General features: G+C 36.3%; 1 protein-coding gene across 1 annotated transcript; it reads right to left on the reverse strand.

Moving 5' to 3' along the window:
• Window positions 1–1,802: 1,802 nt before the first annotated feature.
• On the reverse strand, window positions 1,803–26,519 carry ZSWIM2 (zinc finger SWIM-type containing 2). The gene is made up of 9 exons (XM_055398101.2): window positions 26,314–26,519; window positions 25,019–25,095; window positions 21,909–21,949; window positions 15,517–15,727; window positions 13,324–13,575; window positions 10,357–10,441; window positions 9,601–9,713; window positions 3,657–3,810; window positions 1,803–2,612 (listed from the first exon to the last, which is right to left on the reverse strand). The coding sequence occupies exons 1-9, from the start codon at window positions 26,476–26,478 to the stop codon at window positions 1,803–1,805; spliced, it is 1,908 nt and encodes a 635-aa protein (XP_055254076.2). The 5' UTR covers window positions 26,479–26,519.
• Between the last annotated feature and the right edge of the window lie 790 nt (window positions 26,520–27,309).

The following is a 27,309-nucleotide window of genomic DNA, read 5'->3' on the forward strand; positions in this document are numbered from 1 at the left end:
GCTGTGATATTGAATGGTTTGCCTTGGAAACGAACAGAGATCATTCTATCGTTTTTGAGACTGCATCCGAGTACTGCATTTAGGACTCTTTTGTTGACTATAATGGCTACTCCATTTCTTCTAAGGGATTCCTGCCCACAGTAGTAGGTATAATGGTCATCTGAGTTAAATTCACCCATTCCAGTCCATTTTATTTTGCTGATTCCTAAAATGTTGACATTCACTCTTGCCATCTCGTTTGACCACTTCCACTTTGCTTTGATTCATGGACCTAACATTCCAGGTTCCTATGCAATATAGCTTTTTACAACATCAGACCTTGCTTCTATCACCAGTTACATCCACAACTGGGTGTTGTTTTTGCTTTGGCTCCATCCCTTCATTCTTTCTGGAGTTATTTCTCCACTGATCTCTAGTAGCATATTGGGCACCTACTGACCTGGGGGCATTCTTCTTTCAGTGTCCTATTTTTTTGCCTTTTCATACTGTTCATCGTACTCAGCCACAAAAGAAATGCATTTGAGTCAGTGTTAATGAGGTGGATGAATAATTATACCTGGCCTATTATACAAAGTGAAGTCAGAAGTAGGAAAACAAACATTGTGTACTAATGCATATATATGGAATGTAGAATGAACTGTGGTGTGGAGAAGGCTCTTGAGAGTCTCTTGGGCTTCAAGGAGATCAAACCAGTCAGTCCTAAAATAAATCAATCCTGAATATTCATTGGAAGGACTGATGCTGAAGCTGAAACTCCAATACTTTGACCACCTGATGTGAAGAACTGACTCACTAAAAAAGACCCTCATGCTGGGAAAGACTGAAGGCAGGAGGAGAAGGGGACAACAGAGAATGAGATGGTTGGATGGCACACCGACTCGATGGATATGAGTTTAAGCAGACTCGGAGTTTCTGATGAACAGGGAGGCCTGACATGCTGGAGTCCATGGGGTTGCAAAGAGTCAGACATGACTGAGTGACTGAACAGAACTGAACTGAGAAAGACGGTACTGATGAACCAATTTTTAGGGCAGACATAGAGAACAGACTTATGGACTCAGGGTGGGGAGGAGAGGGTGGGATGAGCAAAGAGAGTAGCATGGAAACATACATTACCATCTGTAAAATAGATAGCCAGGGGGAATTTGCAGTATGACTCTGGGAACTCAGCCTGGGGCTCTGTGACAACAGAGGGGTGGGATGGATTGGGAAGTGGGAGGGAGGTTCAAGAGGGAGGCTGACTCATATATACCTAATGCTGATTCATGTTGATGTTTGGCAGAAACCAACGCAATATTATAAAGCAATTATCCTTCAATTAAAAATAAATAAAGAAAACCACCATCTGGATTTTCCTATAGGGTTGTGGTGATCATTAGTCCAGAAAATGTAAAAAATAACTGGAAAGAATACCTGTATGTTACATGTCATCAAATGAAATGTTTGAAAACACTAACTCAGTGTAAGGAAAATCTATTTCCTTAATTAAAAATAATCAATGTAAAGTCATATATAAAATTTCAAAAAATTATTAATAATTCATAAGACCCTGAAGTATACTTATCAATGCTTTAAGTCTTATAAGAAATGAGGTCATTTCCTTAGGTTGTTATTTATAGACAACAGGCAAAATAAAAACAGAGAATTTTGTATATATATATAGGTCATTATTCATAGACAAGTAGGCAAAATAATAGCAGAGAATTTTATATATATTTGTCAAGAGTATATTTCATTTATTATGTTCTACAAAAATTTTACATTTGGTATTCAAATATTTTCTGATTTTAAGAAATTAATTTTTATAAATGAACACCTTCCAATATTAAAGACAGCTCAGGACTTTTTGTATTTAAAGGGTGAGATATAGGCCTTCTGGATAAATGACTACATTTTGGTCTAATTTTCCCCATACAATTATTATACCTCTTAGACAAACTAAGTTTTGTTGTACCCCAGTTGACAATAAGACTTAAATCTGGAAGCAAAGTATTTGATTTCATGTTGTCCTCTCTTACTTTATTACCAAGAATCTTCTTTGAATTGTGGTTAGTTCCTTTACAACTTTTGTTCATCTTCTGGCTTTGACTAGTGTGGTGTTTTTTATTTATACATGGGTTTTTCATTTCAGTTGGATGTATTATATTCTTATGATCAATAGAAGGAAAAAATATTTGAGATGATGTTTTTCCAAAGGATCCAGTGGGTAAATCTTGGAGATAGCTGGGAAAATGTTGGTTAATTTTCCATTCATAGATTGATTTTCTTGAATTTGAATCATCTAGTTTGATAGAATATAGATTGTCTATTGCTATATTCTGATAAGCATCATTTGGACTCTGAGGTATATTCAATTTTTCAGAATTACGTTGAGGTAAGGTAGGTAAAATTTCAGGTTTGTTTTGTTTTAAGACTAATCCAGTACCAGGAATAAAAAGTTCCAGTTCTTCCTGTTTTGGCAGATGAGTGATGTCTGTGTTTGAAACAGAATGATGTACATGTCCATTCACTGCCCTGTCTTTCCAGATTAAAGGGTTATATATAACTTGTCCATCAATAGGGCAGGAATTGCACTTGTGGAGTAACCAACTGTCAATACATTTCCTATGAAACTTAAAAAAAATTTATGCTAATGAGAGATACAATATCTTATTTATAACGTATAGTATTCATATAAATTTTCCCATATCATTACCGTGTTACTTTTAAAACTTTCATAAAATTGGAAGGTAATACAATTTATCATGTTTTATGGAAATATTTTGAAGAAGTTGTCTTAAAAATATGGTTGGTTATAGACTGATTGGTATTTTCCACATTAAAATGAAAAGCCCACTATGGATACCATTTCACTGTTACTTTCTAATGAATAAGTATTATTAAATAATAAAAATCTCATAGCCAACTTGTGTTGAAAACTTATATGATGATAGTAAGACATAATATCATAAATCATAAAAGTTTATTTATTAAAACAACTTTATCTCAGAAAAAACCTAGTTACCACCACGTAGTGATTCAGTAACAAGACTTCGATTCCAGTGAGTCCATTTGAAATAATAGTAAACTATGTCGAATTAAGTATTTCTTTTTCATCTGAAGAATCATAAGATAGTATATTCTATAAGCTTTTTCTTTTTATCAGTAACCAAAGTAGACAAAAGTATTTAACCTGAAGTGTCATTTTAAATCCCATGGATGGAGGAGCCTGGTAGGCTGCAGTCCATGGGGTCGCTAAGAGTCAGACATGACTGAGCGACTTCACTTTCACTATTCACTTTCATACATTGGAGAAGGAAATGGCAACCCATTCCGGTGTTCTTGCCTGGAGAATCCCAGGGATGGGGGAGCCTGGTCGGCTGCCGTCTATGGGGTCGCACAGAGTCGGACACGACTGAAGCGACTTAACAGCAGCAGCACTAGTAGCAGCAGCAGTAGTATATACAAAAACGAATCCTAGTTAATAGGAATCCATCCTTGGGGGGCAGAGCCACCTTCTCAATAGTCTCTGCTCTAGCTTTTTACACACACTGTTAAATCCGAACATCTCTGCTCATAATCCAACTAAAACAGTAAAAGGAGAGGCTTAAATTGCCATTCCATTTGTGAAAACTGGCCCTACAGGGAAAGTCAAACTACAATGCTGTGACTTCTACCTTGTGAGTACACGGTAGCAGTCTCGTATGTTGACCACGACGGAATGCCTTCAAACAAAGTCGACACTGGTATCCTGGAGCAAGCAGCTTACTATTCTTTGTGATCATAAACAGAGGCAGTGACTTTACCACGTGTTTTGGTGTATAAATTTGACTAAGTGAGAATAAGCAAAGAGATATGAATGGTCATATATGATTATAGATCAGGAAGCAATCAATAGTACAGGTACTAACCTCCATATAAATCATGCAAATGAACCCAATACTTTTTAGAACTGAACACAATAAGTCTCACGCATTATAAAGTTTAAACATCTATTGTCTTGATCTTGAACAAGATGGATCCAACTTCAACATCAACTTCATAAAGAACAAAATTTAGTCATTTCAAACAAAAATACTAACTTGAAATTTTTTGAGTTGAGCATTTTCACATCAATGAAACCAGAACTGAATTTTGATGAAAACTATATACTTTCATATATATGAGCTGAGCTAACACAAAGGCTGGTGTTTAGAGAAATACAACCCAATTCACTTTGTCATCTGGTAGGAAGAAAGGTGGATGGTAGGCCATATTAAATATTCCGGGCTACTATGATAAATTGGTAGGTCATAATCTATGAAGAAACATTTCACATGGGTCATATGCTTACTACTTCAGTACTGTTAGACCATGTAAATGTAAAGATACCAACCCCATTTTTGTACCAAAAGTACCAACAAACATAACTTAGATTATGCAATGTAAATTTGATGCCACTAGCAGCTGATAAACAGATAAATATTTAAAAACAAAAGCTTGGTTTAAAGGTTAGATGCATTCTTGTTATTCAAAGGTTATTCAGAATAAAGTTAAAATATATTCTTAGAAAACTTTATACTTTTCATTACTCTATAGATACACTTCTCTTTAACTCTGCAGATAAACAACAAAAATTGCCTTTACCAAGGTCACTTAATTATCAACTAAAAAAAAAATCTGTGTTTCTATTATTTCAGGTTGTTAATCAGTTTTTTGGATGTTCATTGGAGGGACTGATGCTAAAGCTGAAACTGCAATACTTTGGCCACCTCATGCGGCAAGTTGACTCACTGGAAAAGACTCTGATGCTGGGAAAGGTTGGGGGCAGGAGGAGAAGGGGACGACGGAGAATGAGATGGCTGGATGGCATCACCGACTCTGTGGACATGAGTTTGAGTGAACTCCGGGAGTTGGTGATGGACAGGGAGGCCTGGCGTGCTGTGATTCATGGGGTTGCGGAGAGTCGGACACGACTGAGCGACTGAACTGAACTGAACTGAACTGAATCAGTTTTTTATCTTGCAACTCTTTTATTTATTCCATTTTCTCTGCCTAGAATGTCCTTCTATCCCTAATGTTCTCTTGCCTACCTCCACAATATCTCTTAAACCATTAGTTATACAATTTGTCATTCTAATAGGTTGAGGTGTGATACCCAGCCAGGGCCAAGGAAAATGGAGATGGAGAGTTTTGTATAGGCTCACTTCACACCTACAAAGCATTTTATGGTCCACAAGAGCTATGGTCTCTGAAGTGTGTGGAACACCCACAGGGCATGGGCTAGATATCTATTGGGTTGGACAGAAATCTATCAATCATCTGTCTATCTAGATACAGATATACTATATATATATATGTAGGATAGAAATATATATACATAGAATAAAATTTTAAATATATATATATATATATTACATATATAGTGAACAAGCACAATTTTTGTTTGGTTAATTCATTGAAAATGTCTTTTAAAAATTATTTCAATTTTATCCCATTCTTTTAAAATGAACTTTGTTAATGTTTTATAGTGTACCTAATATAGTAAGTATATACAGTAGGTTTAATTTTCTTTCATTAATAAGAAGTATGACAAAAACTGTCCTCTAGTAAAGAGGCTGAGTCAGAGTTTTTAAATACAACCAATCCCTTCAACACTCTTCCATGGGGGTGGAGTAGAGGGGCAATGAGAAAAGAAAGACTTGCTAAGGATGACTTTGCAACCCCATAGACTGTAGCCGGCCACGCTCCTCTGTTCATTGGATTTCCCAGCAAGAACACTGGAGTGGGTTGCCATTTCCTTCTCCAGGGGATCTTTGAGACCCAGGGATTGAAGCCACATCTCCTGTATTGACAGGAGAGTTCTCTACCACTGAGCCACCTGGGAAGTTCCAGTGGCTGATTACTTCAAAGCAAATCTCATAGCTAACTGTATTTTTTCTTTATATTAACTCCTATCAGTTTTAATTTTATATTTATTTTGATGATCTTTACTAAGGAAACTACTATAACTACTAAATCCCTAATATAATCTTTGGTAGAATTAATATTAATAATAGTTCAGTTCAGTCGCTCAGTCGTGTCCGACTCTCCACGACCCCATGAATCACAGCACGCCAGGCCTCCCTGTCCATCACCAACTCCCGGAGTACACTCAAACTCATGTCCACAGAGTCGGTGAGGCCATCCAGCCATCTCATTCTCCATCGTCCCCTTCTCCTCCCGCCCCCAACCTTTCCAGCATCAGAGTCTTTTCCAGTGAGTCAACTCGTCGCATGAGGTGGCCAAAGTATTGCAGTTTCAGCTTTAGCATCAGTCCCTCCAATGAACATCCAGGATTGATCTCCTCTAGAATGGACTGGTTGGATCTCCTTGCAGTATAAGGGACTCTCAAGAATCTTCTCCAACACCACAGTTCAAAAGCATCGATTCTTCGGCGGTCAGCCTTCTTCACAGTCCAACTCTCACATCCATACATGACCACGGGAAAAACCATTGCCTTGACTAGACGGACCTTGGTTGGCAAAGTAATGTCTCTGCTTTTTAATATACTATCAAGGTTGGTCATAACTTTCCTTCCAAGGAGCAAGCGTCTTTTAATTTCATGGCTGCAATCAGCATCTGCAGTGATTTTGGAGCCCAAAAAAACAAAGTCTGACACTGTTTCCACTGTTTTTCCATCTATTTCCCATGAAGTGATGGGACCAGATGCCATGATCTTTGTTTTCTGAATGTTGAGCTTCAAGCCAACCTTTTCACTCTCCTCTTTCACTTTCATCAAGAGGCTTTTGAGTTCCTCTTCACTTTCTGCCATAAGGGTAGTGTCATCTGCATATCTGAGGTTATTGATATTTCTCCCGGCAATCTTGATTCCAGCTTGTGCTTCTTCCAGCCCAGCGTTCCTCATGATGTACTCTGCATAGAAGTTAAATAAGCAAGGTGACAATATACAACCTTGACGTACACCTTTTCCTATTTGGAACCAGTCTGTTGTTCCATGTCCAGTTCTAACAGTTGCTTCCTGACCTGCATACAGGTTTCTCAAGAGGCAGGTCAGGTGGTCTGGGATTCCCATCTCTTTCAGAATGTTCCACAGTTTATTGTGATCGACACAGTCAAAGGCTTTGGCATAGTCAATAAAGCAGAAATAGATGTTTTTCTGAAACTCTCTTGCTTTCTCCATGATCCAGCGGATGTTGGCAATTTGATCTCTGGTGCCTCTGCCTTTTCTAAAACCTGCTTGAACATCTGGGAGTTCACGGTTCACATACTGCTGAAGCCTGGCTTGGAGAATTTTGAGCATGACTTTACTAGCGTGTGAGATGAGTGCAATTGTGCGGTAGTTTGAGCATTCTTTGGCATTGCCTTTCTTTGGGATTGGAATGAAGACTGACCTCTTCCAGTCCTGTGGCCACTGCTGAGTTTTCCAAATTTGCTGGCATATTGAGTGCAGCACTTTCACAGCATCATCTTTCAAGACTTGAAATAGCTCAACTGGAATTCCATCACCTCCACTAGCTTTGTTCGTGGTGATGCTTTCTAAGGCCCACTTGACTTCACATTCCAAGATGTCTGGCTCTAGGTCAGTGATCATGTTATCGTGACTATCTTGGTCCTGAAGATCTTTTTTGTACAGTTCTTCTGTGTATTCCTGCCACCTCTTCTTAATATCTTCTGCTTCTGTTAGGTCCATACCATTTCTGTCCTTTATCGAGCCCATCTTTGCATGAAATGTTCCCTTGGAATCTCTAGTTTTCTTGAAGAGCTCTCTTGTTTTTCCTATTCTGTTGTTTTCCTCTATTTCTTTGCATTGATCACTGAGGAAGTCTTTCTTATCTCTCCTTGCTATTCTTTGGAACTCTGCATTCAGATGCTTATATCTTTCCTTTTCTCCTTTGCTTTTCGCCTCTCTTCTTTTCACAGCTATTTGTAAGGCCTCCTCAGACAGCCATTTCGCTCTTTTGCATTTCTTTTCCATGGGGATGGTCTTGGTCCCTGTCTCCTGTACAGTGTCACGAACCTCCGTCCAGAGTTCATCAGGCACTCTATCAATCAGATCTAGTCCCTTAAATCTATTTCTCACTTCCACTGTATAATCATAAGGGATTTGATTGAGGTCATATCTGAATGGTCTAGTGGTTTTCCCTACTTTCTTCAATTTAATTCTGAACTTCGCAATAAGGAGTTCATGATCTGAGCCACAGTCAGCTCCTGGTCTTGTTTTCGCTAACTGTATACAGCTTCTCCATCTTTGGTTGCAAAGAATACAATCAATCTGATTTCGGTGTTGACCATCTGGTGATGTCCATGTGTAGAGTCTTCTCTTGTGTTGTTGGAAGAGGGTGTTTGCTATGACCAGTGCATTCTCTTGACAAAACTCTATTAGCCTTTGCCCTGCTTCATTCCGTGCTCCAAGGCCAAATTTGCCAGTTACTCCAGGTATTTCTTGACTTCCTACTTTTGCATTCCAGTCCCCTATAATGAAAAGGACATCTTTTTTGGGTGTTAGTTCTAAAAGGTCTTGTAGGTCTTCATAGAACTGATTAACTTCGGCTTCTTCAGCATTACTGGTTGGGGCATAGGCCTGGATTACTGTAATATTGAATGGTTTGCCTTGGAAACGAACAGAAATCATCCTGTCATTTTTAAGATTGCATCCAAGTACTGCATTTCGGACTCTTTTGTTGACCATGATGGCTACTCCATTTCTTCTAAGGGATTCCTGCCCACAGTAGTAGATATAATGGTCGTCTGAGTTAAATTCACCCATTCCAGTCCATTTTAATTCACTGATTCCTAGAATGTCAACGTTCACTCTTGCCATCTCCTGTTTGACCACTTCCAATTTTCCTTGATTCATGGACCTAACATTCCAGGTAAGAGAAACCCAAATAAGACGGTAGGTATTGCTAGGGGGCACCAGAGGGCGGACAGACTGATATCATAATCACAGGAAACTAGCCAATCTGATCACATGGACCACAGCCGAATGTGGTCCACTGGAGAAGGGAATGGCAAACCACTTCAGTATACTTGCCTTGAGAACCCCATGAACAGTAACAAAGGGCAAAATGATAGGATACTGAATGAGGAATTCCCCAGGTCAGTAGGTGCCCAGTATGCTACTGGAGCTCAGTGGAGAAATAACTATAGAAGGAATAAAGGGATGGAGCAAAAGCAAAACCAATACCCAGTTGTGGATGTGACCAGTGATAGAAGCAAGATCCGGTGCTGTAAAGAGCAGTATTGCATAGGAACCTGGAATGTTAGGTCCATGAATCAAGGCAAATATAATAGTAGACAGCATTATTTGAATATTTACTGTGTGTATTAATTTCACATGCACAAAATTTCTATAAGACTGGTTTTATAACTGTCTCCATTTTAAAGATAAAGAAAAATGTTGCAGGGAGAAGTGAAATAACTAGCCCAAAAGTTGCATAGCCAAGGTGTAGCTGTACTAGAACTGGATTTAAGCATTCTGACTCCAGAGCTTTGCTCTTCACTTGAACATTATATCATCCAGTACATAATTGTATTTGATCAATACATATTTATTGAAAAAAGAAATGAGTAAAATTTATCCAAACTGAAAAATTATTTAAATATTTCCCCAAATAGAAATTTCACTGAGAATCTTACTCTTGCTTTTCTTGAAAATGTGGCATCTTTTCCTCTATCTCATTTTTAATATCGAAATATTTTGCAGTTTTATCTGCCCTTTTCCCCAGCAATCTCCATTTTTGATTTCTCTTCTGTAATATGTAAAAAGTGAATGTTACTTGGTAATTTGTGGAAACTTTTACCTTGTGCATTAAAATCAGTAGGATGCATATCAGTAAAATAATAATGTAAAGACTTATCATTTTAAAATATAGCTTTTTAACACATTAAAGAAATTGAAAATTATTAGTCACTCATATAGCTTCACAGCTACTCTATTATTACTTTTAAAGGTAAAATTTTAACTTATTAATCAATAATGGTAATTGTGGATGTTTTATCTTGTGTAGTAAGTTCAGCACCAGGAGACACTTATTTACTTGTTAAATTCAAGTGATGTAAGAAATTTTAAAACCATAAATCGTTAGTAATAAGTCACTTGGTGTGTTGAGATCTTTTTTCAAAATGAATTTTCAAGCTTGATGGCCATTAATTTCTGTCCTTAAGATTTATATATGATATCATCACATATTTGTTATTGTGTTGAATTTTATAAATTACTGATGTAAGAACCAATTGCCTGGAAAACCTTATAAAAATGTTATCCAAAAAATCATGGTCTTTGGTTTTTATTCAGACACAGTCAGCTCTATTCCAGAGTGTTATCTATTCTTAGATTTTACTTAGATTTACAATGGAACAAATGCTATATGAAATTCAAGAAGGATACTGTACCTCACGAAATATAAATGAGTGAGAAAGATGGCAGCAGCTATCAAAACAATCCTGGCATAAGTGATATTCTATACATTTGGTACACCTAAAAATGCAAAACACCAAAACATACAAGAAAAAAAATAATCCAGTTATTTTGATGGCTTTTGGTGAAAAATTCTGGTCAAGATTTCCTGGGAACTATGCAGATAATGACAAGGCCCATTTTAAGTCTCACCTGTATTACTTTCCCGTTGCTACTATAACAAATTACAAATTTAGCAGCTTAAACAACACTTTATTATCTTACAATTTTGTAGGCTGGAAGTTGGACATGGGTCTCAATGGGTTTCAAATCAAGGAGTCCACAAAAATTGCATTCCTTTTTGGAGGCTATAGGGGAGATCTGCTTTTCTGTCCTTTCTTCTAGAGGCTGCCCATCTTCCTTAGCTTACTTTGGGTACCTTTTCTCCTCAAAGCAAGCAATGCAGTATCTCTCTGTACCTTCCTTCCATAGTCACGTATCCCTTTTGATTGTCTTCTTTGCCACCCTCTTCCACTTTTAAGAACTCTTGTGATTATACACTGAGCCCAGGCAGTGCAGGATCATCTCTTTGTTTCAAGGTCAGATGATTAGCAGTCTGAATTTCACCAAACCCTAATTCTCCTACAACATGAATCTAACATACAGGTTCTGGGCATGAAGATGTGGATATATTGGGGAGGGTATTATTTTGCCTACCACATACCCCCACCATGATGTCTTCCTGGAATACCTTATCCTGAATCTATCTTTTTCTCTAAGTTCCTTAGGTCCAACAGCCTATTAGATATTCTATCATTTGATTACCCAGTGTTTTCCTAAGATTTCATGAATGCTAGAGTTATACTTAGTAGAAAGGTTCTTGAAAACAGAATTGTACTATATTCCCTCTCTTCCCTCACAAAATGGAAAAACCTATATGTATAAAAAAATTTGCAATAAAAACTATTGATATGATAAAAATTTTCATTTCCTGCCAAATTCAATCTAAACATATGTTACTTACATAAAATTTTGGCACAAGCAGAGAATTCTAATTTACTTGCAGCAATATTCACCAAAAAATAACATTTCAAGCAATATAATAATACTATTTTCTTACTCAAGTTATTAAAGAATGAGAAGATTATTTCCAAGAGAAATTTAGGAAAATATATCCTTCAGACATCTTAGAAACAGAAAGTATTAATTTATTCATTAGTATTATTTATATACACAAGAAAGATTCTTAATAACATCTGAGCAATAGTGTAATTCATTCAATACATCAGATTATGCTGGGCTAGAAAAAGTTAAGCATCTCTGTATTGATATATATATGATATTTTTGAAATTAAAAGATAATAAGTATTAATAGCTAGATTATGAACTTTAATGAAGAAAGAACTGAAAAGCTTTCTAGTTTATCTTGCCTCTTATTCAAACCATTACTCAACTACTGGAACTAGTTCTTTCAGGCTAAAGGCCGAAATCTTAGTATTTGAGGGAGTGGAATAGTGCATTCTTTAATTTGTAAAATAAAATTGATATGGATGTGAATAACTGCAAACCAAATGCATATAGAAGTTATTCTGAGAGTGTGGAATGCAGGCAGGGAGCAGAGCAGTGGAGGATGCCTGGATTGAGGGGCAGGAGGGAGAATCACCCATGCGGACAGAAAATGCAGTCAGAGGGACAGAGAAGAACACTGTCATTAACAAAAACAAGATGATTTACCAAAGCCACTCACACATTAACCATTTGAGGAACACATCACTATAAAGACTGAAAATTTTACACTGTGACGTTCGCCTGTCCTTATTCCCCACTCGAGCTATTTCTCCCAATTTACTTTTCCATGTGTTATCTTAGTCCCTTATTTTTCTTATTCACCCCTCCTGAAAAAATTCAGATTGCCAAAACAATGACTGCTAGTGCCAAATATCAAGTCTTTCCATTTTTTAGAATTTTCTTTAACAAACATTCCAGAAACTGTCCGAACACTTCCTGCTAAACCTTATAAAAATTCTGCCCTTCTTCCTCAAGTGAAAAGGCTCCTTTGGAGCTTTCTCAGGCTAACTGTTTTCCAATAAGACTTTTGAGAACAGTACTCTGACAGATTTGTTTTCATGTGACACATTGAGAAAACAAAGTATTAGAACAGTTCCAAGAGGGAGGTATCATTCACTGTTGGGGTGATAAAAACAGGTCTATAGATTTATGAGAGGGTTTTGGACTCATCATAATGTAATTCCAGGAAGACTGACTGCATTTTAGAAAATTTTTAACAAAGGTTGAAACAAGATATTTTCTTCTTCACATGCAGTTAACTTTTAAAAGTTAACTTTAGTTGATCTAGTCAATATCCCTCTGGCTCAGTCCTAGAAGATTTTGGCAATGACTTCATAGGTGGTTCAAAGAAAATTACATGGGATGAGAGGTCTCTCTAGCAGGGCTCTGAGTTTGCAAACTGATTTAAGCCAAATTATAAATCCTGTGTTCAGAGCTTCCAAGAAAGAATGCTAGTTCCGACTCACAATCTAGACCAGAATGCAAAGTTAATACTCTGTGTGAGTAAAGGAAATAAAACAACTGAAACTCCTGAGGTACAGGGCTGACACAGATCACTAGTCCAAAAATCCTAAATAAGCAGCCTAATCCTATATAGGGCAAACACAAAAACAAAACAAAACCCAATCCCCCAAACAAACAAACAAGCCAAACAAAAACACAACAAAACAAAACCCAACCCCCCAAACAAAAAAACCCAATCCCCCCAAACAACAAACAAAATCCAACCCCCCAAACAAACAAAACACAAAAAAACAAAACCCAACCCCCCAAAGAAAAAAACAAAACAAAAACAAAATAAAAGAGGCAAAGAAGTTTAAATGACTAGTACTCTAATGTTCAAAGTTTTCTAAATTAAAAAAAAAATACAAGCTTATAATTTTACTGATACTTACTTGTAACACTTCCCCTCAAGTGGAAATTGTTGACAGTTATTACAAGGAATTCCAAGATGCTTGTCTAATCGTTCTTTCTCAGCTGCAGTCACAAGTTTGTTAGAGTTTTTGAATTCCTCTAAAATAAGATTTAATGGTCCAAAGTCTTTCCTACACAGAGGACATTTCAACATGGGAGAGTTCAATGTCACATCCTGATAATTAGCTAAGATCTTCATACATTTTATATGAACACTATTGCCACAGCCAAACCTGTTAGAAATAAAATCCATGTTTACCATTTGTATGCAGCAAAGTTTGAGTTTTCTGTGCTACCATTTTTATTTACCATAAAAATAGATTCGGAACTGATCATTTATAGCTTGATTACAGACATAAACAAGGCTTCCCTGATGGCTCAGTGGTAAAAATCCACCTGCAATTCAGGAGACATGAGACACGGGTTTGATCTCTGGGTATGTAAGATCCCTTGGAGGAGGAAATAGCAACCCACTGCATCATTCTTGCCTGAAAAATCCCATGGACAGAGGAGTCTGGCGAGCTATAGTCCGAAGAGTCTGAAGAGGAACTGGACACAACTGAGGAAGTGAGCACACACACACATAAACACTATCTTATCTATCTAGTCTAGTCTAATCTACCATATTTAAATATCAGAATTCCAGACAAAATGTTCCCCATTTCAATGAAATTGGCAGTAAAAGATTTTGCATCATAATGTTTTTCATTTTTAAATTGAGAATGAATACAGTCTTAGCAAAGAGGAAAATTATAATTATTATTTTTAAATAAAAAATGTTACTGAGAGCAGAGGTGTCACCTTATTTTTCTAGAAATTACACTAACATAAATACTTTGGCCACCTCATGCGACGAGTTGACTCACTGGAAAATACTCTGATGCTGGGAAGGATTAGGGGCGGGAGAAGGGGACGACAGAGAATGAGATGGCCGGATGGCATCACTGACTCGATGGACATGAGTTTGAGTGAACTCTGGGAGTTGGTGATGGACAGGGAGGCCTGGCGTGCTGTGATTCATGGGGTCACAAAGAGCCGGACACAACTGAACGACTGAACTGAACTGAACTGAACTGAATGCTGCTGCTGCTGCTGCTAAGTCACTTCAGTCGTGTCCGACTCTGTGTGACCCCATACACAGAAGCCCACCAGGCTCCCCAGTCCCTGGGATTCTCCAGGCAAGAACACTGGAGTGGGTTGCCATTTCCTTCTCCAATGTGTGAAAGTGAAAGTGAAGTCGCTCAGTCATGTCTGACTCCTAGCGACCCCATGGACTGCAGCCTACCAGGCTCCTCCATCCATGAACTGAATAGTACCCAGTTAATATCTGCTGAGAGAAATAATATTTTGGGAAATAGTTAATAATTTCAAAATATGCAAAGGAAGCAGCTATGTGAAAAAATACAATGTGGATGAAAATTTTGCTAAATAACCAAGGAAAAAAGAGTTAAAAAGTTAAATACCAAGTGGTTGCTCAAATTTTCCAAGTCCAACTTTATAGTGCCTTTAAGAATAGTGGAGTACAAAACTCTTAATAAACATTTATGTATAAGTGGAATTTTGAATTATTTAGGTTTAAAGATAAAATTTAGAAAAGCTGAAGAGAATTTTTTTTTTATCATTTTAAAGTAAAATAATCATTACTTTCAGAAAACTCTTTGTAACCACTCTAAGCAATGGCATTTGTTCATGGCTAAGCCATTTCAGTAGTGTCTGAATCTTTGCGACCCCATGGACTGCAGCCCACCAGGGTCCTCTGTCCATGGGATTCTCCAGGCAAGAAGACTGGAGTGGGTGGCTACGTGTTCCTCCAGGGGATCTTTGTGTCCCAGGAATCAAACCTGCATCTCACATCTCCTGCATTATAAGCCATGGCATTTGTTCATGTGTATAAAACAAAAACATGAAAATTATCTACTTCAATAACTTAAAGGAAAAGGGAAATAAAGTAGAATTTATTTTTAAATTTTCACCTTTTAAATGTAGCCAGAAATATTTACAGTAAGAACAGGACCTCTTTAAAACATATATTTTAGGAAATAGAAGGCCAATTAAATATGATTGCTTAAATATATACTATTTTTCTATCAACCTGTTTCATAACAATATATTATAGACACATTAAATTAGAATTTTTTCATAAGTTTGAGGAATCTAAGGAAAACTCATGTCACCTGCAAAAGGTGACAGGAAGCTTTTTCTCCAAAAGTACTTCTTGACAAATAGAGCAGATATCATCTGAACTGATCTCCTTCTGTTTAATGTAACCATCTTCTTCAATCTGTGCATTTTCATTGTTCATTTCTCGTTGGGGAGTTTGAACTTGATGTATTCCCTGAAGCAAATCATTGATTTCTCTTTCCACAAGACCTAACTGCAAAGCAGCTAGTGATAAATTCCAAAATATTAAAATTTGATGGCAAACTGGAGATACAGAAACAACTTAGGCTGAAAATTAGCATTTTTTATTCCAAATATCAGAAAGACAGACTTGGCTGAATTATTACACTGACATTTACTATTTTTTGTATTCCTTTCAGAGCCAAAAGGTCAGAAAAGAGTTATTTACAAAAAGAATGGAAGTTATCGCTTATTTTCTTGTTACTGTAAAGAGTTGGCACCACCAATACCTTATAAACATTTCAGATTAATTATATGACAGTGTTTATCCTTGGATTGGTGCTGTGATCATCTCTTATATTTTTATCTCTTATTCAAAAACAAATACTTAATCAACATACAGAGTATTAAAAGAAATGGGTGCAAATTCAGAAAGGGGAAGAGATGTTTGAGTAGTCAGTGTAATTAATATTTGTTAGATGAGTAAATCAGTAAACAGATAATGAGAGAGCAAGGCTCCACTGGGCCTGTTTTTCTTTCTCAGTTTTACGCCCCTACAAGAGCATCTCGGTAGCCATGTCCTTCACAGATTTGGTTAGTATCCCTCAGGACCACCTATGAGGAGCTATATTATCTACGCATCCTAGATTCCTTTTTTCTCTGGCCCATTCCCATGTTCTTTTCTCTTCCTCTCTCCTTAAAATGCCATAATTAAAATGCCAGCTGTTATTGGCCCCCTGAGCTCTAGTCATTTTATACATTCTTTAATACATATAGATTAAAAATCACTTGCAAGATAATGAAAAGCTTCATTTTCCCCTAAAAAACTTACCACTTACAAACTAAAAATACTGAAAACATCACAGTTACATTTGACTATAGAGATCTCTGTTCCTTGTCTAAGGTGGGGTGGCAGGTGGAATATGGGAGGGTATTATACTTTAATTAACCATTACTTTGGAGGATGAGGGCTATTTGTCACAGAGACAGAACATCTGCTCCCTAAAAAAATGAGGAGGAAAATGAAGAACAAAAGATTTTTCCCCAGTAGCAGAAATATTGAATCATAAAATTTCGTAAGACAAGCTGGCTACAAAATATTCTCTGTGGTATAACATGAATCAGAGAATAAAAGGAAGAAACAAACTCTTCTGAAATTAATTTGGAAAAATTAATGTAAGAGACTATGAAAGAATCCTCTTTAATAAAGAAGAGTAAGACAGTTAACCTTATCAGATATCACAATCTAGTATAAATACAGTAAAGTATATACAAAACTCACTAAAGAATAAAAATTATGAAACAAGGTTGAAAAGAAGCACTATTTATTAGCTGTTACTGAGATAACTAGGTAGAAATATGGAGAAAATTAGACTAATTAAAAAAATACCAATCTCCAATTTATACCAATACAACTACACATGGATGCCATAAGGAAAAATAAAAATTAAATGAAAACGTTAGCAGAAAAAAAATCTCTAAAACACTATGGAAGGACAACTTTTAAAGTATCAAAACAATATACACAAAAATAAAAGTAGTAAGATTTAGTAACACACAAAAACCCACATATATATAACAAAACTTAATAAAACCATATAAAAAAGAATTATGTCATTAGGAAAACATTTGCAAATAGGGGCAAACCCTATATTTAGGAAGAGCTTGTTTTACTCCAATAAATAAATAACCAAAGTTCAATTTACACATGTAGTACAAATAAATCAATAGATGTTCAATTTCATTAACATCAAAGAAAAGTGGGTTAAAATCAAAACGAGTCACAGATATAGAATAAAACCTAAATAAAGGTAATAAATGAATAAAGGGCTATGTTTCATTTGCCCTATATTATTTCAGGGCATTTTAGATTCTAAAGGTATGTCAGATGTATGAAATAATGAAAACAATTTTCTTAATTTACTGGGAATGAATAGATTACTATGAACTTTGTATCTTTTCCTACTTTGTGTGACTTAGCCTTTTTTCCTAGTATTATAGAAATATCTCAGTTTTTCCAAAATTTCCATGTACCTTTATTTACTTTGGAGACTTAAAATATGCTGTTAAATATATGTAATATGTTAAATATGACTAAAACATGAATCCAAAAAGCAAAACTAGCAGAAAACTGATATACTGCTGAAATCATAAATCAGCAAAAGTATTGCTATTAAGCAAAACTTTCGGGTGACAGACATAAAATATTAATACTTAAAAAGGGAAAAAACCCTCAAACTCACAGATATGGAGAACAGATTGATGGTTGCCTGAAGGTGTGTAGGGGGGTGGCTGGGAGGTAAGAGAAATGACTGAAGGTGGTCAAAATGTGCAAACTTCCATTCATAAAATACATTAGTCATGGGAACATAATGCACAGCATGGTGACTACAGTTAATAGTACTGTGTTGCATATTTGAAAGTTGCTAAGAGAAAAATCTTAAAAATTTTCATCACAAGAAAAAAGTTATAATTGTGTGGTTTTGTGATCATTTTGCAATATACATATACAGTGAATCATTGTTGTACACCTGAAATTTGCAATATACATATACAGTGAATCATTGTTGTACACCTGAAATTTATATAATGTTTTATGTCAATTATATCTAAATAAAAACAATAGTACTTTTACTCCAAGATCCAATTAATGAGACTTTAGGCTAAAGAAATAACTGAGAGAAGAAAATGTTTCATATACAAGGAACATAACAGGAAACACTATACTCCAATAAAAATTAATAAAAAAATCAATAAAAATGAGTCATGATAAAAAAGAATATAACAGGTATTTAGAATAAATTAAATGCCAAACAACAGTAGAGTGTTAAATTATGACATATAATACTCTGAGTATATCATAATTCATTTAGCATTCACTGACAACTTAGAGAGACTATATAGCATTGAAAGTGTTTATAAAGTAACAGTGTGTGATAAAAGCAGAACGTAGAATTCCCACATTTACATTTATTCTCTGTATAAATACAAAGTCAAAAAAGAAAAGGGAAAATAAATATTTATTATATCTTTGTGGTTGGAGTTAAAAAATTTTTTGTTAAGTGTGGTTTTTATTTTATCCATAAATATTTAACTGAAAAAAGGAATAGATGGGATCTACTAGGCATTGTATTTAGAAAAAACTCATCAGGCAATAAAGCTAGGTTTTGCTGGGAAATATTTGTGGGGTGATGGGAAAATATTCAGTGTTCAAAAACTGATATAAAATTCCTATGTAACCATCTTTGTGCTCAGTCCACAAGTCATGTCCAACTCTATGTTACCAACCAGGCTCCTCTGTCCATGGGATTTTTTAGGCAAAGATATTGGAGTGGGTGGCCATTTCCTTCTCCAACCATCTTTGTAGGTCTTCAAAAATAAAAGCAAGTCTCAGGTTTCTGGTATACAACACTAGGGTACAAATAATTGTTTCCAGATTTGTTTTAGAAAAGAATCTATGAATGATGTTCAAAATGTTTCTGCTTCATTATTAGTAACCTTCTTCTCTACATTTATATACTTTATATAATACTAATGAATAGCTGTTTATAGCTTTCTTTGGATTACTTTAATCTTCATGTGTGTTTGTTCTAGCTTTCATTTAAATGATAAATTTCAACATTATTGAAACAAACTTTCTTTGAATATTTGTACACAAAGGATTTTCTCAATGTGAGTAACTAAAACATCTTTTAAATATTATATAAAATATTTTCAGTAGGAAATATAATTTTTCAAAATTCTTATATAGGATCAAATTTAAGCATTTATAAACTTTCCTACTACAGGGATACTTAATAAAAAGAATAAGACATGATTTCTGCCTTCAAGAACACAAAGGATAATATGATACAAAATATTAAATTTATCCATATGAAATTACTATTTTCATAGATGAAAATATATTGTCAATTCATATGATTCAATTTATTAAAAAATAACCTATCAGAGCTCTCAACTAAAATGCAGTACAATAAATATTTGTTGAATATAATTGGGTAGAGTTGTACTGTCCAATACAATAGTTACTGGTTACTGAGCACTTGAAATGTGGATAGCGTGACTGAAAAATTTTAAATGTTGTTTTATTTAAATTTAAATGGAAGACTAATAATCTATAGTTTTTTGAAATTTAGAAGTATGTTTATCATAATTTATGTGTTATCTGAATCTATTTTTCAACTGAATATTTTATGATGTCTAACTGCAGATTAAGCATTTCTAATGAAAATACAGTGTCACAGTTGAGATGTACTGTACATGTAAAAGATACACACGTTAGATTTTGAAGACAAAGGGAAAAACATCACACTATCTCATAATTTTTATATTGACTACATGCTGACATGATATTTTTATGTATTGGGTTAAAATAAAATATATTATTAAGATTAATTTTCCTATTTCTTTTTACTTTTTATAATATGGTTACTAGAAAATTATACATGTGCTTCACATTATATTTCTAATGGGCAGTGTAGTACAGAAGAAGCTTGTGACATGATATGGAAAATAGTGTAGAGGATGTGAACATTTAACTTCAAGTAGCTAGAACAGAGAAATAGAGAAGAAAACAATATGCAAGAACTCATACAGTCTAATCATTGTGTATGAATGACTGGGAGAGGATGAAGTGAAGAGTAAGCGACATTTCAGAAAGAACCTTTTGTCTACAATGTGAAGGAGCCAGCGACAAAGTGCAGGTGCTGGAAACAATGAGTCTACTGAGAATAGTACTAAAGGTTGATGAAGTCTGACCGAAAGTGAGAATGAGGAGAGAGAGGTGACAGCAGAGTTGAGAAGCAGGGACGATGTAACACGAACAGGATTTGTACAAGAGAAGAGGATGAGGAATGAAAAACCAAGGATGCCAAAGCGTCTAGCTTTGAGACTACAGAAAAGGGAAAGTCAATATGTGGGTTGGGGGATACAACAGGGGGGCACGTATGGGGGAATTTAGTACTCAGAATGCCCGTGGGACCCCCAAAACTGCGCTGCTCAGAAGGCAGGGAAAACACGGGTCTCCTGGTAAGATGCAGAAATCACTGTTACAGAGCCAACAAGGGGGTCAGGCAATGTGAGACATTTCTAAGAAACTATGTGGTGGCGGTGGTTTGGTTGCTAAGTTGTGTCCAACTCTTTTGCGGCTCCATGGACTGTAGTTCGCCAGGCTCCTCTGTCCATGGGATTTCCAACCAAGAATACTGGAGTAGGTTGCCCTTGCCTTCTCCAGGAAATGCAATTTCCGGGCCCATGGATCAAATCTATGTCTCCTGCTTGGCAGGTGGTCTCCTAAATTGCTCGCAGTTTCTTTTACTGCTGAGCCACCAGGGAATGTGTATGTGGAGAGAAGAATATAAAGGAAAAATGCCTGTGAAACACTAATATTAATTTATTGTCTATTAGAACTTATAAATGTCTACTGTTATTGTACTTATAAAATAGTTTGAGGGTAATGAACTTGCCTAAATAGAATCTATACCCTGAATTGGAAAAAAAACTATTACTTTAATTTTTATGAATATTATAGACATTTATTAATAAATTTTAAAATGTCTTTGTAGTTCTTGGATGAATCTAGTATAGGTTAAATAAATCTTTGCAGGAAACACTTTGATAATGACAGCATCTTTATTATAAAATGTACAAATCTAATTAACCTGTAATTGAATTATTTTTCTTTCTCTTTTATTTTTGAGGACTCTAGAATTTATTTTTAAGTTGAGAATTATAAAAATTTTCATATGCCTGACTTTAAACTCAATTTACTGAGTTTACTGTCATTAGAATTATTTTACTCTAAAAAAACATATTTTTGCAAAAGAACTTGTCAGTAAATATTTTTAAAAGAAATTATGTATCATGTCAACTATTTCTGAGATCTGAACAATTTGTTATTTTTCTCACAATTAAAATAAAATTAGATATAGAATCTGCTGTGAATCCTTGCTTAGAATACGTAAGGAAAGTCTACTGAAAATCTGGCAATTACTTCATCTCATTTATTATTAAGTGCTTTTTAATTTGAAATGTCACATAAAGTTACATTTTTGTTATATAGATATAGAAAAATGTTCCAATTGTCTTAAATGTAATAAACTTCATTACAGACAGCTGCCAGATCACCTAGAAAAATAACTGCCTAAATTTACAATCTGTCTAAATAAAAAATTTTTTAATTTGTTAACTTTAAATTAGTAAAAACACACAAACAAACACAACTTACATTCATGATTCCTTGGGAGCCTGAATTTTTTCAACAGGACCCTAATATCCAAAAGTAGAAAACCAAAATGAAACATTTATTTTTGACATAACCTCAAAATGTATTATTAATTTTAGAATAGGAATGGCATTACAGAATTTACATTGCTGAACACATTAGGTATAAATCTAAAATTCTCATCATTTTCTGTTACAAGACATTAAATTTATGTTTTAAAATAAGTATGTGAAAAACATATGATCCATGGAAACAAAAGGCATTTGCAATAAAGAGATTTGTCAGAGAGAGTCCATATATCTCTTTATGACATAGAGTAGTTAACAAAGAAAGGTTCAGTTCAGTCACTCAGTCATGTCCGACTCTTTGCGACCCCATGAGTCACAGCACGCCAGGCCTCCCTGTCTATCACCAACTCCCAGAGTTCACTCAAACTCGTGTCCATCGAGTCGGTGATGCCATTCAGCCATCTCATTCTCTGTCGTCCCCTTCTCCTCCCGCCCCCAATCCCTCCCAGCATCAGAGTCTTTCCCAGTGAGTCAACACTTCGCATGAGGTGGCCAAAGTATTGGAGTTTCAGTTTTAGCATCAGTCCTTCCAATGAACTCCCAGGACTGATCTCCTTTAGAATGGACTCGCTGGATCTCCTTGCAGTCCAAGGGACTCTCAAGAGTCTTCTCCAGCACCATGGTTCAAAAGCATCCATTCTTCGGCAATCAGCTTTCTTCACAGTCCAGCTCTCACATCCATGCATGACCACTGGAAAAACCATAGCCTTGACTAGACAGATCTTGGTTGGCAAAGTAATGTCTCTGCTTTTTAATGTACTATCTAGGTTGGTCATAACTTTCCTTCCAAGGAGTAGCGTCTTTTAATTTCATGGCTGCAATCAGCATCTGCAGTGATTATGGAGCCCCAGAAAATAATATCTGACACTGTTTCCACTGTTTCCCCATCTATTTCCCATGAAGTGATGGGACCAGATGCCATGATCTTTGTTTTCTGAATGTTGAGCTTTAAGCCAGCTTTTTCACTCTCCTCTTTCACTTTCATCAAGAGGCTTTTTAGTTCCTCTTCACTTTCTGCCATAAGGGTGGTCTCATCTGCATATCTGAGGTTATTGATATTTCTCCCAGCAATCTTAATTCCAACTTGTGCTTCTTCCAGCCCAGAGTTCCTCATGATGTACTCTGCATATAAGTTAAATAAGCAGGGTGACAATATACAACCCTGATGTACTCCTTTTCCTATTTGGAACCAGTCTGTTGTTCCATGTCCAGTTCTAACTGTTGCTTCCTGACCTGCATACAGGTTTCTCAAGAGGCAGGTCAGGTGGTCTGGTATTCCCATCTCTTGAAGAATTTTCCACAGTTTATTGTGATCCACACAGTCAAAGGCTTTGGCATAGTCAATGAAGCAGAAATAGATGTTTTTCTGGAACTCTCTTGCTTTCTCTATGATCCAGTGGATGTTGGCAATTTGATCTCTGGTGCCTCTGCCTTTTCTAAAACCTGCTTGAACATCTGGAAGTTCACGGTTCACATATTGCTGAAGCCTGGCTTGGAGTATTTTGAGCATGACTTTACTAGTGTGTGAGATGAGTGCAATTGTGCAGTAGTTTGAACATTCTTTGGCATTCCCTTTCTTTGGGATTGGAATGAAGACGGACCTTTTCCAGTCCTGTGGCCACTGCTGAGTTTTCCAAATTTGCTGGCATATTGAGTGCAGCACTTTCACAGCATCATCTTTCAGGATTTGAAATAGCTCAACTGGAATTCCATCACCTCCACTAGCTTTGATCGTAGTGATGCTTCCTAAGGCCCACTTGACTTCACATTCCAAGATGTCTGGCTCTAGGTCAGTGATAACACCATCGTGATTATCTTGGTCATGAAGATCTTTTTTGTACAGTTCTTCTGTGTATTCTTGCCACCTCTTCTTAATATCTTCTGCTTCTATTAGGTCCATACCATTTCTGTCCTTTATCATGGAGTAGGAAATGGCTACCCACTCCAGTATTCTTGACTGGAGAATCTCATGGACAGAGGAGCCTGGTGGGCTACAGTGCATGGAGTCACAAATCAGATACAACTGAGCGACTAACACAGAAGCTTCCTACTCCTGGAAACGGAGGAATTTTCTAGATAATTCCTGTTTTCCTATACATATCACTTTAACGTATGACAAAAAATACTTTCAAATATTATCAACTAAAATGGAATATGACTCTTAATAAAGTGGGAAGCATATTTTAAATTCTTACTTAAATATATTAAATATACATTAGTATATTAAATACTTGGATTATATTTCCACTAAATTTATGGTTAATATACTGCAAAAAATGTTACATAAAAATCAGAACAGAACACCCTTGCCCTAAGAAAACTGGCATAAAATAAAAATGGAAAACACTTATTTTATGTAAAATAATAAAACCAAATTGCAAGCTTTGAAAGGTCCATGGATGGAGGGAATTTTTTTTTGTTTTTCATTTCTGGAATACCCTACAAACAGATTCTGACTCTACAGGAAAAATTCTAGATTTGACATAAATAAAGTAGAGTCCTACGTCAGTTTTGAAAATTCATAGTCAAATGCTTACTGAAAAGGATGTAATAACGTTTTTAAAAATCATAATGAGCTATGTAATTATCATCACTGCCGTCAGTCAAGGAGATTGTTTTATTGTTAGATTTCACCTTTGTACGACTCTGTGGACATGAGTTTGAGTGTACTCCGGGAGTTGGTGATGGACAGGGAGCCCTGGCGTGCTGTGATTCATGGGGAGAGTCGGACACGACTGAGCGACTGAACTGAACTGAACTGAACATAATAAAAATCTAAACATTGATTTTTTTCTTATTAAAAACAATAACATTACAAACATGTAGAAGTGGTAGTATTTTCTCAATTTAAATCTTACTTAATTTTTGGGTTGAAATAAAATACCCCAAACTATATTGACTATATTGACAAGCTATGATCATTTTACATTTATATTTTCTCAACACCAAATTTCTTTAATTTTACGAACTCAAACCATGAAAAAGGCAAAATATGTAATAAACCAAGATTTCTTTGTGGAAGATTTTCATTACAACATCACTTACCAGCATATGTGCTTACAAAGTTCCCCTCCTTTCAAAAATGTGGAACAACTACAAACATGAGGATTTCCTAAAGAAACCTTCAAAAGAAAAATGCATACTTAAAAAAGAAAAACACCCTCAAGTCAATTTTTAGATTATAGAGTAAAATTAAGTTAATAACTGGATTAACAGAGATTTCAGCTCATAGTTTAGGTGACTCCAAAAGGCTAAATACAGTCTACTTGGGACATCTTAATTCTTGACACTAGTCTAATTTTCCACTTCCATATTCTTCGCCTTGCTCAACAAATTGTATTGCCAGCTAAGATTGTTTTTAAGAGTCCTATGTTTAGGCAAGTGAAAAGAAATCTAATTTTAATAGCTTGAAAGAAAAATCTATAAAATTTTAACTGAAAGGAAATTCTACTTTGCAATGTCGCTGAAGACTTTTAGTAATGGAGTACTTCCCGGGTTTTTGTTTGGTGCATATATTTCAATTAGTGAGTGTATTTAATTTTACTTACTAAGTCTATACTGGCTTAAACTATTTATTAAATGCCCTAAGTGTTGTAAAGTGGGAAAAGGACGTCTGAGATAAGCATAGGTTAGTAATCTGTACTCAGTACTTAAAATGCATGACATTAACTCAATAATTAAATTTATTATTAAAATAAATTTAAATTAATTTAAAATAAAATAATAAATTAAAATAAATTTAATAACAGTAAATTAAAAGATTCCAGGTCAACTTCTGGGAGGTAGGGCGGTGGGTGATTTTTGACTGATGAGAGCAGGATATGTGAAAATTAAATATCTGTAGTTTCCAGCAATATTAAAAAGAATTTTTATTCATTAAGACCTTTTCAAAGAATCGCCATTTAAGCCACACTTTAAAAGTGTCTCGTATAGCTTCCGAGAGACAAAAAAGTAAAGAAAGCCCAATTTTATTTATCCAGCAAATATATACGGTTTGTAAACAGAGTGGACGATTTTCATTTCGTCTGCGTTACAGGGCTAGAGACTGCTAATAGATCCGAGAATTTACGTAAAAGCAAACCATACACTCAAATAAAACCTGTTGTGTTTTCAAGCCCGAAGATCAAGGGCCATCATCTTGGAAGAGCTGGATACGATTTGGAGCCTTAACCTCCAATAACGGAACTTTTCTAACAAACACTATTTTGCTCGGCAATGCGCACGTCTTTAAAGTCTAGCGGGTGAGGTTCGGCAGCGAGCAGCTACATGCAAGGTGGGTCTGGGGGGACTGGGCGGGTCCGCCCGGCTGCAAGCGGAGGCGAGTTGGGGGCGGTAGTTACTCGGAAATCCCTGTTTTCCGGTTCCTCCTCTCTCAGCAGAAAGGCGGTGGGGCCCATCTCTCGAAGGAGGTAGATGCTGCTGCTCAGCGCTTGGTCTTGTTGCCAGCTGAGGCGGTCGATCAAGTGTCTGCGCCTCTCAGAGGCTTTACAGCCCGCGCGAAGCATCTTGCCCGGATTGGGGCGAAGGCAGCAGTTCAGCCAGGCTGTCGGAGTCGTCAGCCGGTCTCCATGACAACCGCGTGCCCGTCGGTTGCGTGGGGACGTTGTTTGGGCTCCCCGGTATCCCGGCGTGCCTTGCGCTGAGGTGTCTCTTTGCGAGATCACACCCGCCTCCGCTCCTTCCAGAAGCAACTATCTTGACCGCGGAGTGTTGCTAATACCCAACGCTGGCGGTCGAAGACATCGCTGTCTAATCTCTCGCATTCCTTCTGCTGGTTCCTCACAGGCGGGGCTCCTGAATTCACCGTTAGGACAGCCGCACAACCCGGTTACAGTTAGGGCTCTGGATGCTAAAATTATCCTGTAATCATTCATCGTTTTTTAAATTTATTTATTTTAATTGGAGGCTAATTATTTTACAATATTGTATTGGTATGCCATACATTGACATGAATCAGCCATGGTTGTTCTCCATGGTTCTCCATCCTGAACCCCCCTTCCACCTCCCTCCCCATCCATCCCTCTGGGTCATCCCAGTGCACCAGCCCCAAGCATCCTGTATCGTGCATCCAACCTGGACTGGCGATTCGTTTCACATATGATAATATACATGTTTCAATGCCATTCTCCCAAGTCATCCCGCCCTCGCCCTCTCCCAGAATCCAAAAGACTGTTCTATACATCTGTGTCTCTTTTGCTGTCTCCTATAGCAATGGCAAGCCACTCCAGTACTATTGCCTAGAAAATCCCATGGATGGAGGAGCCCGGTAGGCTTCAGTCCGTGGGGTCGCTAAGCACGACTGAGCGACTTCACTTTCACTTTTCACTTTCACACAT

This window comes from Moschus berezovskii, chromosome 2 (genome assembly GCF_049115385.1).
Source record: "Moschus berezovskii isolate FMDL1 chromosome 2, NW_MosBer_1.0, whole genome shotgun sequence".
Classification (NCBI taxonomy): Eukaryota; Metazoa; Chordata; class Mammalia; order Artiodactyla; family Moschidae; genus Moschus; species Moschus berezovskii.